The sequence below is a fragment of the Prionailurus bengalensis genome, chromosome B1 (assembly GCF_016509475.1).
Source record: "Prionailurus bengalensis isolate Pbe53 chromosome B1, Fcat_Pben_1.1_paternal_pri, whole genome shotgun sequence".
Lineage (NCBI taxonomy): Eukaryota > Metazoa > Chordata > Mammalia > Carnivora > Felidae > Prionailurus > Prionailurus bengalensis.
The window spans coordinates 120,202,037-120,219,790 of NC_057344.1; the positions used below are offsets into that span (position 1 = coordinate 120,202,037).

Sequence of the window (17,754 nt, forward strand, 5' to 3'; positions counted from 1 at the left end):
TTACTGACATCATTCCTTGAAAAGATGGTCTCAATTCCCTCTTGGGAATTGAATGCCAAGGCAAATACGTGTGTCCTTTACCTCCAGGAGCAGACAGCCAGCAAGGGAGATGTTGTCACGCTCCACAGCCAGGTGCAGCGCCGAGCGCCCCGACTTCCTCTCCTGGGCATTGACGTCGGCCCCGGCGGCCACCAGCAGCAACAGGCACGCCATACTGTTGCTCATCACGGCTATGTGAATGGCGGTTAGACCTGCAGCCCAAGCACAGGGACAGTCATGGAGCTGGAAGGCTGCTCACAAGATGGCAAAACTGGACCCTATGGAAGGAATGCTGTCAAGTTTCAGCACGCCTCGTGTCTCTACTCCACACGGCCTTAAAAGGTGCTGTAAGTCTGTTGTTCTGCATGTAAACCCGCAGTCTGCTTGTATGTTCTCAGGAGAAACAGAGCAAATAAACAATCTCTGGATAAATGATGCTTTCTATGCTCAGGCCTCTGCTTTTTCCTCCTACTAACTATTCCAAATCATCTTTAAAGAAATTAGCTAGCTATGGTGAGCAACAGAAATTCTCACAAGAGATGACGAACTCCAGGTGTCTAAGGAAAGCATTTTGGGGTGCAAATCAAATTACACACACTTATCAAATAGCTACCAATGGTTTAGAGAGCAGACAGAGAAGGTTATACCATAATGTGTGTTTGTCTCTTACCTTCCCCATTAGGGTGGTCGATAAGTAGTGCTGCCTTTTTGTGCTTGAGTAAAACACTGAGAATTTTATCTTGTCCTTCTTTGGCAGCTAGGTGCAAAACAGAGTTACCCAAGCGGTCCAGGAGGCTCAGGTCGGCCCCGGCCTTCAGCAAGTCCTCCACCACAGCCTCCTGCTTGGTGATCACGGCCAAGTGCAAGGGTGTCTGGCAAGTGGAGAAGGGGCAGGAGATACACTGGTCAGTGGCAAGCACCTGAACCCATGGGCTTGGTAGCTGCCACTACAATAGGTGGAGTCATCCCTCGGGGCCATTTCCCATTGCCAGATTAACGCCTCCCTACCGCAAATGTTCCATATCCTGTGCTAATGGAGTGTGTATGCTGGACTATTGAGCCATGCAATAATTAAGATTATTTTTATATTTAAAATTCTTAACAGCTTTCTTTTTCTCATTACAGCCCGCTGATTGTTAATATGTGAATTCTTCTAATAATAAGTTTAAATTTATTGAATTTCTAGTAGGAATCTATCTTCAGCTGATAATTCTGTATGTTAACAAATCAAAGCACGGCTACAAGTTTACTGAAGAAGTTGAAATGAACTACTCAATAGAAACCGATTAACAAAGGTGCCATGATTCTACATTAACATGGAAAATGAGTTTGCTAAGTTAAAAAATATTTTTCCATGGACTGGCTCCATGAGGCAAATCAATAGAACTCTGGCACTTCCATTTTAATAACAGGTGTCAAAGGGTTCTAAATGTCTTTTTTTAAATTAATTAATCTATTTTGAGAAAGTGAGAGCATGACCGGGGGAGGGGCGGAGACAGAGGGGGACAGAGGATCCGAAGCGGGCTGTGCTGACAGCACAGAGTCCGATATGGGGCTCGAACCCACGAACTTCAAGATCATGACTTGAGCTGAAGTCGGACAGATGCTTAACCGACTGAGCCACCCAGGTGCCACACAATTCTAAATGTCTCCACCAGGACAATAGAACTATCTCACTAAGAGGGCTCAGATGAACAAGCAAGTGGAAGTGCCAGCACCTAATAGGTGCATAAACAGCCATCTGACTTAACTCTGCCCACGAAGTAGTGCCTCGGCGAATGCAAATGAGATGTTTTGCAAACTGAGTGTTTTCAAAATGAGCAAGACAAACACAATCAGGAAAGTATCTTTCAAAGAACTGAGGTCACCGACAGAGAACGGCAGTATATTTTTAAACAAATCAGTCTATTTCACAGAAGTCTGTGAAATCCAGTCTGTCTAGTGACAACTTGCCTAAACTTTTCTCCCTCAGTAAGCGATCACTGGCCACAGCAGCGACAGCAGGTGAGCCACAGCACTCTGGCTGCAGGACGACCACAGCACAGGAGATGCTGAAAGACGCTCCCGTGGCCGTGTCTCAGTTACAGTGATGATCTCATACAACACAAACAAGACAGGCTATTCGGCCAAATTACCATTCTCTTTTATGTTTTTCATCTTTTACAGCTTGAAATAGAATGATGTCCTCAAAACTTTAGATACTGTAGCCAAGAGCCTTCTTCTCAAAAAATAAATATGTTAAAAAAAAAAGCGCCTGCATTTATTAATCTAAAATGCTATTTGGGGGAGATGAAAAAAGTCTGAAAGAGAATGAGACTGTAAAAAAGATCTGAAATTACAAAATATTATACCATTCAGAAATCAGCAATTATCTCTAGATTTAATACGATTTTTTTCATGTTACACAAATTCTGTTACCATGATAAGCTTTTTTTTTTAAGTTCTCTCCTACAGTACCACCAATTTTTCAATTTCTTAATTTCTATGAGATTTCAGGATGCAGATCTTTAACCCCAGAATTACAGAATGTAGTGTGGATTGCATGTGAGAGTATACTAAAATGTCTATATATTTCAAGTATATATGTTTATGTAGCCAATATATGGAAAAGTACTTACAAGTTGGGAGACTTGTATATTGCCAGGGAGGGCAACTTTTGAGTTTCTAGTATATTTCCTTATGTACCATTTAAAGAACCATGAACATATATTATATTTATAAAAATTAAAAATATAAAAGAAAAAAAACCCACATGCACAAAACCCCCCACTAATGTTACATGGGAATGTATGCAAACAAAACAATCCATATCAAACACATTAGAGTGGTTGTCTATGGTCAGGGGGAGAAGAAGAGGAAGGGTTTAAAGGCAACAGATTTCAGAAATGTTTTCAGAAGACTCTTAACTCTATACACTTGGATTATTTTGAGTGTATCTCTAGAGAGTGGGTGGGGAGAGCGATCTGATCATGACAGATGGTCACAGAAATGTACTAAGATTAGTGAATGGTATTTTGGGAGGTTGTCTAAGACAATTGCCAAATAATCCAAATTACTTAGAGAACTCTATAATTTTTCCATCAAGAACAGTTAACAGAGAAACTTTACAAAGATAAATGCAGCCAACTTTTAGCCTTTTCTAGTTCTCAGAGCAAAGTTGCGATTGGTATATGTTTGAGCCATACAAGGCATACCAGGGGATCCAGAATCCTTGCCCATAAATGAGAGCAGTGGTAAGTTGGGGGAAAAATGGACTTATGGTCTCCTGAGAGTCCCTGTATCAGAAGGCGTGGAAGTGTCAAGGGTGGTGGTTTTGAGATTTTTGTGTGTGTAGCCTATTGGAGAGAGTCTCCATATATGTAACCAAATGATACAGTAAGGAGGTTAGCACATAATAAATCACAACTACTAATCCTGCTGTGTGGTGTCCTTTGCAGAGCCTATTTATAAACAGAAAAACAAGTAATTCCTTGAATCTGACCTACAGGCAGTGACGTTAAGCAGTCTTTGAGAGGAGGACCGAGAAGTGACAGTGTCCCGTTCCCAGTTTTATTTGTAAACTTGTGATGGTTGGGAGGAACAATCCGTCCTAAAGCCCGAGAGAATCAAGCTTTACGGGCCAGACGACTCTCCAAACACCAACAGCCCCCAAGATGGTATGAGAATCTGAAGACATCCTTTAAATGTCTACCTAAAATTAGAATTCACTTTCATTGCTTTATATTCTGAGTCAGTGAGGAATCCCCAACTTCATTCTTCCTTTGACATTAAGCATTACAGCCAGGGAAGGAGCCTAAAGCCTTACATCAAATGGGAAACTTACTTCCCTTCTCAGGAAACACCTATGCACAGATAAAAATCTAGTGACAGCCACCATGTAAACATTTTAGTTCTTTTGCTTTGAAGAAATAAAAATGATCCACAACACCTGCTTTAACAATTGAGAACGGGAACAGGTACTTTACTGTGCAATTAACTGCACATGATTGTTGTCCACATTTTTAGAGTGACAGATATGCCTGGACCAGCACACCATCCAGGCCAGCAAGGGCTGGGAAGTCACTTTGGGTGCAGTGAAGGGAGGGAGAAAATGGGAAAGATGAGAAGGGGCCAGACCAGGAGACTGGGACCAAAGCCAGGTGGGCTGGGGCAAAGGCAAGCTAAGAGGAGACTGTGCTCCTGGGCAGGAAATGGAACAGCCCTGGTGGTAGTGTGCCCCTTAACCAGAGAGACCGGCTCCGACGCCAGCATCCAGGCTTTGGTTCCGCCAAGCAGAAGTTTCGATCTCTGCATGTGCCTATCAGGCAGCCTCACGGGGTCCCAGCTACCTTCTCTCTGCCATATCTGCAGACTTCTGTACCAGGGTTCCTCGAGTTGCTTTTGAGCCCACTGAATTCCTGCTCAAACCTGATCTGGGCAAAACTCTGGTGTTCCCTGTTTTCCTCAACTTGAGATGTCTTTCTGTTTTTGAAAGACACTTTCTCCTCAACCAATCTTTTTATCTTTCCGTATTGATTTCAGCACTTTGATACACACTTAATCTAGATGTTGTAAAAATGTGTTTTAGCAGACGTCAAAATTCTTATAAATTACTGGCTTTCCAACTTAATATTTTTGCAGTTGTATTTTTCTTGACAAATATGTATTACTCTAGGTTTCTCTGTACTGCATATTTGAAAGCTGCTAAGAGAGTAAATCTTAAAAGTTCTGATTGCAAGAAAAACAAATTTGTAACTATGGGTGGTGATGGATGATAAACTTATTTTGGTGACCATTTTGTGATTTATGCAAATATCAAATCGCTATATACCTTAAACTAATACAATGCTATATGTCAGTTATATTTCAGTTAAAAAAAGAGAGAAGAAAAACAGGTGCTCAACATCACTCATCAGGGAGATGCAAATCAAAACTACAATGAGATATCACCTCACACCAGTCAGAAAGGCTAAAATCAAAAACATAAGAAACAAGTGTTGGTGAGGATATGGAGAAAAAGGCACACTCTTGCACTGTTGGTGGGAATGCAAACTGTTGCACCCACTGTGGAAAACAGTATGGAGAATCCTCAAAAAATTAAAAATAAAACTACCCTAAAACCCAGTAATTGCACTATTGGGTACCTACTCCCAAAATACAAAAACACTAATTCAAAGGGATACATGCACCCCTATATTTATAACAGCATTGTTTACAATGGCCAAACTATGCAAACAGCCCAAGTGTCCATCAACAGATGAATGGGTAAAGGAGATGTGACACACACACACACACACACACACACACACACACACACACGAATATTATTCATCCATAAAAAAGAATGAAATCTTGCCATTTGCAACAACATGGATGGAGCTAGAGAGTATAATGCTAAGTGAAATAAGTCAGAGAAAAACAAATACCATATGATCTCATTCATATGTAGAATTTAAGAAACAAAACAAACAAGCAAAAGGGGGAAGAAAAGTGAGGAGCAAACCAAGAAACAGGCTCAACTACAGAGAACAAACTAATGATTACCAGATGGGAAGTGGGTGGGGGGGATGGGGAAAACAGGGGATGGGGATTAAAGAGTATACTTAGTATAATGAAAAAAAACACAACAAATTAAGAAAAGAAAAAAAAAATGGATCAACTCTTTGACAGATTTCTAAAGTGTAAACTTTGTCTTCCCCCAGCATGAGTGGGGGATTTCTATCGTGGAGTGATTACTATTACATTCATAGGTTAAAGGATCCTAAATCATAAATAATATTCCCAAGTAATGGGCTTTTAGGATATAACTTATACAACAATGCACTGTATTTTCGCTACTGTTAACATTATTAGAAATAATACATATACACATGCACACGCACATGTGCAAACACGCACCAACGGTGAAGTTTTCTTCAGTTGGTGTTTCTGCTTACCTGGTAGAGATCATTTCTCATATTGATAATGTCATCAGAAATCAAGCCAGACGTGACTTCTAGTAGATCCCTCACAAGCTGGGCATGAAGATGGATGATTGCTAAGTGTAAGACACTGGAAAAAAAAAAGTGGCAATAATCAGCTGAAGTGTTAGTGAAAAAAAAAAAGATTTCCAAGAAACGATCAGACTTGCAGACTGAACCTGGCTCTCATACTTAAGTTTTATTTGGGCCCCAAATGCCTTGAATATGAGGTGGGGATGTTCTGTTGCTTATCCAGGCAGCTACACTCATTTACCATGCTTGCCTGGCCTCTAGGGGCATTTTGGTTTGACCCTTTGAGGTGTAAAGGGATCTGGGCCTTGAGGCAGAGAGGCCTAAGTTCAAATCCCAACTCTGTCTCCCTGCAGTGGTTTTGGTGCATTTTCTCCTCTAGCCTCTTCCTGGCTTCCCTTTACATACAGATCATGTATGGAAAATGCCCAGCACTTGGAACTATTCAGAAAAATGTAGTTACTTCACCTAGCCTTGCCAGCCTCCTCTAAAACACAGTGTGGTGTCTTATTAAAGATCTTTCCAGACCCCAGGAGGGGAGGATAGGGTCAGGCTTTTAACTACTGGGAGAAGATTCTTGAGGCAAATTTCTGAAGGAACAATGTGATTATATTTCTCCCTTGCAAATATTCCCTCTGCCTGGAATGGTTTTGCTCCTCTTCTCTGCCTAGACAATGCCTACTCCATCCTTCACATTCCAGTTCAAACCTCACCTCCTCTCCGAACTTCCTAGGCGGACCACACTGTCTCCACTCAAGTTCACTGCTTGTTATGCAACTGTAGTTTTTTGTATGCCTTTCTCCCTCTCTGACCTGTGACCTCAGGGCTGGTTCTCCCTGGGTCAGCCTCAAGCCCTGGCACACAATTTAGGCACTAAAATTTAGGCACACAATTTAAGCACTAGGATCTTATGCTAATGAGGTCGAAAATATTGGCAGGTGCCAAGCATCACTCCTAGGGACACAATGTTTTAATTGTTAAAACAACTTCCTATTAAAATTAATTTGAAATGATGCGACACTAACAACAATAAAAGTTGTTTAGAGCTTCTATTTGCCACACCATCATAAGCAGTTGACATACGTGATCTTATTTAATCACAACAAGAAGCCCTGTGAGGTAGGTTAACATTATCCTCATTTTTCAGATGATGAAACTTGGACTTGGAGGTATAAGAAAACTCAAGTCAGGTCATATAACTAGTGAGTGGTGAAGCTGGGAGGCCAGCCCAGGTCCACCTGGCTCCAAAGTCATCTCTTAATCCCTTAAGCCACCCTGCTGAGGGGGCACATGGGCACTGCGCTGTGGAGTCACAGATGGACACCTAAGATAATGAATATTCCAAAGTATGGACAGATTGTGATACAGAGCACACTCAAAGTATCGCATGGTGGCAGGACAGCTGGGATTTGAGGCAGAGCCTCGATTTTCTCCAAATGAAAAATATTCGGTGTCACTTTATTCAGACCTCTTTCTTAGCAAGAGCAAGCGTAACATTTTACTAGGGATTAACATTGGCACAGGAGGGCCTGAAAAACTAACTTCTGACTTCATTACTTGAGAGAGCAAATGATGTCAAGGTGTCACTACTGACTCTTGAAACGTGAGACTGGAAGAAGACTTCTAAAAAGGGCTTCAAGTCTGATGCAGCCATGACGCATACGTACCAAGAAAAAGGTCATACTTCAAAACTGCCTAGAAATTTCCATGCGCAGCTCAGCATTTCATAGCAGAAGTACATTCTCTCTCCCCCTTAAATCCTCACACCCTCATGGGAATTTCCCCAACACCAGAAGTTCTTTTCTTTTCTTTTCTTCATTGTGTATGCTGTGATGACTAATGGTTACAGGATTCAGATTATTAGCTGAGCGTGACGAGTTCAATGAAAACGAGACCTGAGCTGTGAGGACCAATGGTTTTCCTTTGTCGGCATTCTTATGAGGGCTCCTCTTTGGTCTCTCCACATGGCTCGTCTCTGCCCTCTATCTGTGGCAAGCCCCGAGACACTGCTTGCAGGAGGAGTATGTTTGTGGTCCTAGGAGGGGACTCTAAGTATTCATGTTCTGCTGGGTGGGGAAGGTCACCTCCTTGTTCCCTCCATATGTGTCCTTACACATGCGTGGTGTATGGTATATGATGGGAAGGTTGTGGAAAAGATTTCGGGGCGTATGCATTCAAGTGGGTGCATTGAGGGGAATGCGTGCATCTTCCCCTCAATGCACCCACTTGAATGCATGTGCCCCGAAATCTTTTCCACAACCTTCCCTTCATATACCAGCAGCCCTTCCTAGCTTCTATGTGCTCATCTTTCTCAGGCTCATCAATGCAGCAGGTCCCTGAAAATATCACTTGAAACCCTGTTGTTCTATCTTGGTTAACTGCTTTCTCTTGTGGTTCCATGTTATTGAGTGCTAATTGGATTCTTTAACCCTGTAAAAGCATTCTGCTGTTCGCAGCATCGCATGAGGAAGGCTGTACCGGTTCCTCTCATACTGTATAACAAGGCCAGTGGTTATACCACATCCTTGGTTACGTTGCAAGGAATGAGAACAAAGGTCTCTGTTTGAAACCCTGAGGTTGGCACTTTCCTAAAGTGTTTGATTCAGTTTTTTAACTGAGGTTGAAAACATAGCACTCAGGAACTCCTCTACAGAAAAGGGTTTCTCAGTGTTGACACTATTTTAGGAAAGTTTTAGATAAGGCCCTTGACTCGAATATGAGGGCTGTTGTCTCTTGTTATTCTCACCGGCTTTTGAGATCATTTTGGAGTCTCGATGCGAGGACTCCGAGAACTGTTTTAGAAAGAAGCCAGGTGCTTTGCAAATATAAGCTCAGTAACAGCAGAAACGGAGGCATGCTGAGTGGAATGTTGGACTCCCACACAGCGTGGGTTATGGCTGTCACAGGAGTCTGATCCAGTCCCAGACTGGTAACCAGTAGCAGAGGCAGTAGGGAAGGAACCAATGACTGGGAAAGAATGACAATGATCTCTTACTTGTTTTGTTACCGTTGTTGTTGTGCTGTCTTTACTGGGCTTTTTCTTGAGACTACTACCAGGAGAACTGTGCAGCCGGGGTAACCAGTGCTTTAGGAATTTGGTTGGACCACATTTATTGTCATCTCATTTTGGTAAATAAAGCAGATGTTATTAACCCAATAAATAAATACGTGTTTGTTAAATTTTATTCCAAATGTTATCCCAATAAATAAAACAAGGTTTTTGAAAACGTACCATTCCCCGCACATATCTTATCCTTCTTGCCCAGCCTGATGTACTCTTAGATGAGGGCTTAAATGTTTTAACGTCCAACAGGTGGGAACCACAGGACCGGAGAAGCAAATTATGGATTCAACCTCACTGACACAGGACTGTCCGTGACAGTCTTCCAGTTACAGGACCCAATATCTTTAAACAATTCTTTTTATCCCTAGCCAGTATGCATACGATGATTTTCTCACTTCCTTACCCTAAAACAACCTTTGTTTGCAAAAGTCCTGACTTACCTGTCCCCATTCTCATCCTGCACTGCAGTGAGATGGCGCTGAACAGCCAGCAGCATCTTCACATCTCCTGTCACTGCGTAGTCAAAAAGGGCATTGGCATGCCGCTTGGCCAGCTGCATAGCCTTCTCTAGGAAGAGGTTATCTGCAAGGCAATGAGCACAATCACAGTGGAGTTTCCTATACTTGCTCTACGGGTATGGCATGCCTGGGGCCAAAACCATCAACACCAGTGTTCTGATACCTCGACACACATCGTTTTAGTTGCATCTGCTCCTTTCGGTGCTCCTGGGTTGCGTTCGTTAGCAAAAGCACAATTGCACGTTGGCTTACTGACAAATACAGAGGCTGATCTGAAAACTCTGTCTGTGGTTTGTTAGGGGAAAGAAGCTTAGATAGGTCTGTTATTTCAGGGGGAACAATCAGTCTCCAAATAATGTTGATTGGCTTGACTATACTGTAAATAATCAATAGTCTTAAACCACTGTCTCGTTAGGCAAAGTGTCAAAAACCACAGTCTCTGCCACAGACAGACTTTCCCTAAGCCATCCGTGTTCTTGTGAAGTTTGCTTCAAGGTCAGGAAAAGGCAAATTTGGACCTGAGGGTCAAAACCAGTATGTGGCCTGTTTTTATACGGTCCCCTACCTAACCATGCTTTGTATGTTTTTAAAGTGGTACTAAAAAAAAAAAGAATATGTGATAGAGAGACCATAAGAGGCCACTAAGCTGAAATATTTGCTCTCTTTCCCTTCTCTTTTCTCTACTGAGTACTGGTTCAAATTACGTGCAAAGTGCACTGTCCCCCTTAATCCTAATTGTTCAAAGAGGGAATCAAGCTAAAAGGAAAAGTTCTCATTTTCAGGCAAAGTTCTACTTCAGTGTGATGGTCCAACTACGGTCTAGAGGAAGAAGACTATTGAAGTTATGGGAACTTCTCTATTATCTGTGGTGGAAATGAATCAGATTATCTCCCACGATATCCTAAAACTGCATAATTATGACTGGAGAATGCATATGCATATTCTGGTACTTTATTCAGAGATAACACAGGGAAAATGGAAATTTCAGTGTGAATTAAATGCTCTGACACATGCTTTTCAAGAGGCATACAGGACTCTGAAGAGCACACCAAACAAGATATTGATATATCATTTTTAGATTAACAGAAAATAAACCGGTCTTCTGACAATAGCTTCTATACCTGGAACCAACCTATCCCCTCACCAGTCAATACAATGCAATCACATGTGTACTCACTTACCCTGAAACCTAGAATTCTCTTCCTTTACTCCTACTGTATACGTCAGGGTAACTTCATCTTCGCCAGTGCCAGACTCCTTATCTTGTTCTGTGGGTTCAGTTACTTTCCCAGAGAGGTTCACTGCGTCTCTGTCCACACTCTTGCTGCAACCCTCAGGGTCATTTTTAGATGGGGAGTCTATGGTTCCTAAGATAAAAGCAGAAACATCAGATTTTTTCTCACTAAATTCCATTAAGTGATAATTCCCTGTTTCAGCGAAGGTCAGATAAAAGATAGGCAAGTTTACTGCAAAGGGAAAAGAAAAACAGTAATTTGAAATTCCTTTTAAAACACTCATATCATAGGTAACCTGTTTTGGAGCTATTTTAAACTCTCACGTCTAAAAGACACATTTTTACGGAGTTATATGTGACATATTCCATTAGTTTCAGGTGTACAATATAATGATTTGATATTTGTATATATTGTCAAATGATCACCACAGTAAGTCGAGTTACCATTAGTCAGCGCACATAGTTACAATTTTTTTGTGATAAGAACTTTCAAGATCTTAAAAAAAATTTCATATACACTTTTAAAAACTTACATTTCATTCTGTTTATTTGTAAAGGAGAAAAATGAAATAAAGCTCTTCTGTGAATTGTAGGGAAGTGGAATTTTTAAAGTTTAAATAGAAACAGAGGAGTTATGGGGTGCGTGGGTGGCTCAGTCAGTTAAGCTTCCAACTTCAGCTCAGGTCATGATCACACAGTTTGTGAGTTCGAGCCCTGCATTAGGTTCTGCACTGAGAGCTCAGAGCCTGGAGCCTGCTTCAGATTCTCTGTCTCCCTCTCTCTGCCCCTCCCCCACTCATGCTCTGTCTCTCAAAAATAAATAAATGTTAAAAAAAATTTTTTTAAATAACATATAATAACAATAAAAAAGAAACAGGAGTTATGGGGTGCCTGGGTAACTCAGTCAGTTAAACACCCAACTCTTGATTTCAGCTCAGGTCATGATCTCATGGTTGAAAGATCGAGCCCCATGTGGGGCTCCTCACTGAGCCTAGAGCCTCTCTCTCTCTCTTTCTCTCTCTCTCTCTCTCTCTCTCAAAACACCCCAAACAAACAGGAATTATTTTTTTCCTAATGCTAATTAACCAAGCAAGTTATTAAGACATAATATCAAGTCACATTCTGTAGTGTGGGAGTTACTTGGTAAGCCATTTCTGTGCTCTTTCCAGTCTGACCATATTATCTGGGAGGTACTATGTAAGCACCTATGTTTTGTGAGCAGAGCTGGTTCAAATCCAGGTTCTGCCAATAACAGATATGTGTCTTCAGTGAGTGAATGAACCTTTCTGAACGTTGGTGTCCTCTGTCCATAAAATGGAGGCATTACTATTTTCCTTAGAGCAATCATGAGGATGACAGTTAAAACATGTAGTAATAGCACCTGACATCAAACAGGCATTCAATACATGGGAAGACTTTATTGTATTATTGCTTCAATGGGTACACTAGAATGGACATGTAATACAAGCTACGAACACAGCATGTGACAACTGCACATGAAGGGATGCATTTGAGGGGAAAGGCCATCCCTATAAAACTCAAAATGTCTTCAAAAGTGTAGCATTTGAGAAGAAAACAGGAGAGGACAGTTAAGTTTGGTGACTTTTTTAGTCAAGTGTCTCCATATGTCCCTTTTTAATGCTCTTTTCTTCCCCTTGTTCATGTCACTTAAGAAGTAAATATATAAGTAGAAACATAAGATTGGGAATAGAATTTATATTTGCCACAGGAAATAACATTGTTTTATGCAAAAGTATCTTCTCAGTTTACCTGCATTTATCAAATTTTTTCAAGATGACAATGTGATGAGTAATAATATAAAACTTTTAATTTTTTATTCTTTTTTCACTATTGGAAAAAAACTGTATTACTTACCATGTTTCATCCCGGCATTAGATTTAGTGGTTCCAGGATGGAAGGTAATTCCACCGTATGTAGGGAATCCATAGTGGGGGAAGCCATACCCTGAAATGGCAAGCAAAACAAATGAAACCTCATGATGGTTGTGTGTGTGTGTGTGTGTGTGTGTGTGTGTGTGTGTATGTGTTTTATGAAGAGTCAGCAAAGTTTAGTGTCCTTCCCTCAGGTGAGCACAGGCTTTGGTGTGGGAGGGCAGAGTGCCCGACATGGTGCTGCCATTGTAGGTTAGTAAGACACGTTGTGGGGATCATGGATGATCAGAATTCCACTTGGACCAAGTTTACATTTTGGCAACTCAGACAATGCCCAGGCCTGGGGCAGCATGGAGGAGTTCACGCTGGAGAAAGTCTCCCACTGTTGTGTGGGAGTGCTCACCACCCAAACTCAGACTTGCTGACACAGAGGGCCTTGAAATAATGTCTGGCAGGAAAAACTGAACCAAACAAAATACAAACTACCGAGTCCTCAAGGAAACATGACCACACTGTGCATGCTCATGCATTTTTGGTGGAAGCATAAAAAGTCGTACGTAAAATTAGAGGTCATACTCTCTGACATTGTAATTTTACTTCAAAGAATCTAATTTACAAAAACAGTCTGGAATAAAAGAAAAACAACGTGGACAAAGGAGATCAGTAAAAACAATAAAAAACAGGAAACGCATTCAAGTAAGTAATACTATGGAATATTCACTTGGTGAAATATGAGTCATTAAAATGATCCTTAAGAAATTATGCTTACATAATATTTATATTACCACGGAGGAAATGCTTATGTTAACCCATTAGGGAAAAGTAGCATATATGACTCCATATACACAATCATTTATGATAATAAATAACTAACGTAGGTAAATAGATTAAATACAATGCATTATGAGGATTGTAGCTGTACTCATGAAAATGCAAAAAATATCTACTGTGACGTTTGCACAGAATAAAATTAGAAGAAGTTAACCTTCGATGGCAGGATTTTATGTGTCTTCAGATATTCTACAATGCTAGTATATATAACATGAAATCTTTTTAATGTTGCCAAAGAAAACCAAGACAAGTATAGAAGCAAAGAAGGAAGGAAGGGAGGGAAGGAGGAAGAAAGGAAGAAAATATACCAAAACGTGAATAAACACGTTCTTCATATAACTGAACTTGAGTGACTGTTTTTCTTCTTAGAGTTTTTGGTATTATCTACATATTGCCAAATGAACATGCATTTCTTTGAAAAAATACACTTATTAAAATTTTAATTAATTTCCTATGTCACACTCAGTAACGTCACAGCCACTCAACCCACAGACCATCTGGGAAGTCTAGGGAAAGACAATTCTAGCTTCTCCAACGGGAAAAGCTTTAGAAAGAGGAGACTCAATTCGTACCTGGACCCGTACCTCCGGCACCCCCTCCTCCACCGCCACTGCCAAACATGCCTCCACCTCCAGCTCCAGCACCACTACCGCCGCCGAAACTATCAGAGAAATTAGGCATGAGCTTCTGCCGTTTCCTCTGCACTTCCTCTTTATCTGTAGTTAAAGGAAGAGAAACCAAAGGAGAAAAGACTGATTCAATTCCACAACTAGCCACAGAAAGAATATTGATTCTGATGGTATTTTTAAACATCTTAAAGGGAAACAGAAATCACCCAAGGAGGAAGAGATGCCAAATTTCAAGAAGCATTATATTTATTCCAATGGCTATGAAGACGGAGAACCAGCCTCAGAGAGACCACAGAACAGTACACACCCAAATCCTCTCTACAGTTAAGAAACAACAGTTTCTGAAGTCCCCAGTGTCATTCAAATTAGCGAAAGACTAGACTTCCCATCAATTATTAAGATACTAGAGATACCGGAGAAGAAAAACAATATTGAGCATTTTCATTTAGTCATACAAACCACTATTACCAACCAACTAACATTTGTAATGCATCTACTGTGAGCTAAGTGCTAAGGAGAAAGAGAAGAATGAACAAGGTCTTTGCTGTCAAGAACCCTCCAATACAATTGAAAGGTTGTGGAGGAAAGAGTTGGGAGAGATAGCATAATAAAGCTCTCTATGTTAAATTTATGGTTGCAAAGCAGTGTTCCAGGGGGTCAAAGGAGAACTTCCAGGAAGTACCTATGGGCTGGAAAATTCAGGAAAAGCTTTCCAGAATCCACTTTATATCAGGAGAGGGCAATGGGAGGATGAGCTGGAAATGGGATGTAGAGGCAAAATAATGAAGGAGAGAATGCCCACTGTGTGCTTATGGATCAGTCTAGCTGAAGTGAGAGTTTAGCATAAGAAAGTCTTGAGAAGTGGGGCTGACTGGAACCACACTGTCGGGCTCCTGGATTGTGAACCCAAGGGGTTTACAAGCAGGAGAGCCACCGGATGTTTCTGAACTGGGGGATGATGTGTACAGCGTGCTAGTTTAAGAAGATTCATCTGCCACTGGTGTGTAGGACAAAACAAAGAGTCAAAGTGAGAGGCAGAGACAGTGCAAACGGAAGGGAATGGGGCTGTTCCTTAGTGGTCACCGTGATAATACAAATGGGTAGACCCCAGGAATGCAATGAAAGAGGGATTGGTAGTCATTGGTGACTGAGGAGATACAGGAGGCCGAAAGTCTAAAGACTTGACTTAAAACACAGTGATGCCCTCCGAGATTTTTGGCTGTCCAGGTCTAGATGCCATTTACACTATCATTCCTCATTCCTCGTGTCGTTGTAGTTTTTATTTTGCTTCTCACTATCTGTTCTCCCCAGCCCACTGCCATTGTGGTCCATTATTGAGCTCTTGTTTCTTCTTTCTGTTTCCCTTTCTCTTCTCTCATTTTCCTATCATGTATTTTTTTTTCCCCTTCTCTCTTTTGGACTGAAAGGGTGATGTAAAATTTCTGTTTAAATAAACAGGCAATGTGGTATTCTTTTTTTTTTTTTTTTCCAATCAGCAGCCTGATACTTAACAATTGTCCTATTTCCTATTTCTTCAATGTTAGTTTTGGCCATTGCTTATGTCCAGAAAGATCTCTACTTATTTCTAATTTTGTGGTTATTTCGGCCATCTCAGGGCTTGAAAGAATGCTTTTACTGATTATTGCAGTCACCTGAGCACAGCTGGAAGACTGAAACATGGAAAAGTAGGATAGCAAAGTACCCTTAAAATAATCCTTTAAAAATGGATCATGTCCAGACCTGTTAGGAAGAAAGCCAATGTGGGTCAACTTTGAAGAGAATGTGCTTCTACTAGAAAGCGTTGGCCTCAAAGTAGAGAAACTTTACAAATTTCCTTTTCAAAGGTTTTGAACAGATTTATAAAAATTTTCCATCAGTTGTACTATAACCAACTAATAGTCATACTTATTACTCATCCTATAAACTGGGGATCTCACATAGAATATTAGTTCATTAGAAATATGAAACACAAGAGGGAAGCAGACAATTTATTCATCTTCAGGAGTACATGTTATCTGCTGACGTGTTCTACCAAAGAGATCATTTGGTACTCGCTATGTACTTTTTCTGTTTTATAAAACAGAGATGTTCAATGGTTTTATTTTACTGTAAAATGGTAATTTTTCAGTCACTTTAAAAATACTAACTATTATACATCCATTAAGATTTCAACAACAAGAAACTGATACAGAATATTTCATTATGACAAGTTTTTAAATAAAAGAACCAGCCTGAATTTCCCCAGAACCGAACATGGAGATAGTCTCATCACATTCATGTATCCCTGTGGTCTGCCTTTGACAGTGGCAGCATGGGTTGTACTATGAAACATCAACCTATTCTAGAAGGGACCTAAGTGGTCCCTCCTTTTACAGAAGAGGAAACAAAAGCTAGGATGATTAAGGGACTTGTCAGAGGTCAGGGCAGAGTGAAGATGAGATTCAAAGCCAGTGAGCTTTCCATTCTATTAGACTGCCATTCTTTGGGAAACACTCCAAAATGTCTTTGCTTCCTTTAATAATTGGTGATTGCAGATAAGAGTCTAGTTCACAAATGTAGATAAACTTTTAGTATCCACCTCGTTTTGATATGTGTATGCCTTCAAAAGTACCTCATTCGCGTTTTTTTGGGTTCTAGTGTGCTAGTAAAAGATGTCTGCGTCTATCCTAAGCATTCCTTTCATAATTTAAAGATTATGATTCCGTTTCTTCTGATTCTCCACCTTTTCAGACTGAAAAATCACATGGTCTTTTTTTTGCCGTTCATATAGCAGTTCCTCAACTATCTTCTTCCTTTGCCAATTGTCCCTCTCTCGATTATTTAACTTGTCTTCCCTAAGCCCAACCATGTCCATGACATTTTCATGAGGTACTAGGTCAATAACTATATCAGATGTCAAGTTCTGGAATAGATGGTTCTGTACAGTGAAAGGAATATGTTATATCTCTTTGTCTGATGTCCTCCTTGATGGCACCCAACAAATTAACAGCCTTTGGGATAAGGATGGCAACTTGGTTGGTCAGTCAATAAGTCAGCTCCCATATTATAAGAGCCAAGATATGGAAGCAGCTCAAGAGTGTATCAATTGATGAGTGGATAAAGAAAATGTGATATATATATCATATATATATATATGTGTGTGTGTGTGTGTATGTGTGTGTGTGTGTGGCATAAAAAAAATAAGATCTTGCTATTTACAATGACATGGATGGAGCTACAGAGTATTATGCTAAGCAAAACAAGTCAGTCAGGGAAAGACAAATACCGTATGATTTCACTCATTTGTGGAATTTAAGAAACAAAACAAATGAACAAAGAAAAAAGAGACAAACAAAAAACCAGACCCTTAAATATAAAGAACAAACTGGTGGTTACCAGGAGACTGGTGGGGGATGGGTGAAACTGGTAAAGGGGATCAAAAGTATACTTACCATGACAAGCACTGAGTAATGTATAAAATTACTGAATCACTATGTTGTACACCTAAAGCTAATATAGCACTGTGTATTAACTAACTGGAATTAAAATTAAAACTAAAAAAAAAAGCCAGCTCTCAGATATATCTCAGCATCTCCTAT

General features: G+C 40.5%; 1 protein-coding gene across 2 annotated transcripts in view; it reads right to left on the minus strand.

Annotated features, from left to right (window-relative positions):
• Positions 1-17,754, minus strand: part of NFKB1 (nuclear factor kappa B subunit 1) — a 120,277-nt gene that overhangs the window by 12,089 nt on the left and 90,434 nt on the right. For both annotated transcript variants that reach the window (XM_043571656.1, XM_043571648.1), the window contains exons 12-18: positions 14,120-14,263; positions 12,700-12,789; positions 10,772-10,957; positions 9,513-9,654; positions 5,955-6,069; positions 710-911; positions 82-251 (exon numbers count right to left, since the gene is read on the minus strand). In XM_043571656.1, coding sequence (XP_043427591.1) covers positions 82-251; positions 710-911; positions 5,955-6,069; positions 9,513-9,654; positions 10,772-10,957; positions 12,700-12,789; positions 14,120-14,263 — 1,049 coding nt within the window. The remainder of the gene's footprint in view (positions 1-81; positions 252-709; positions 912-5,954; positions 6,070-9,512; positions 9,655-10,771; positions 10,958-12,699; positions 12,790-14,119; positions 14,264-17,754) is intronic.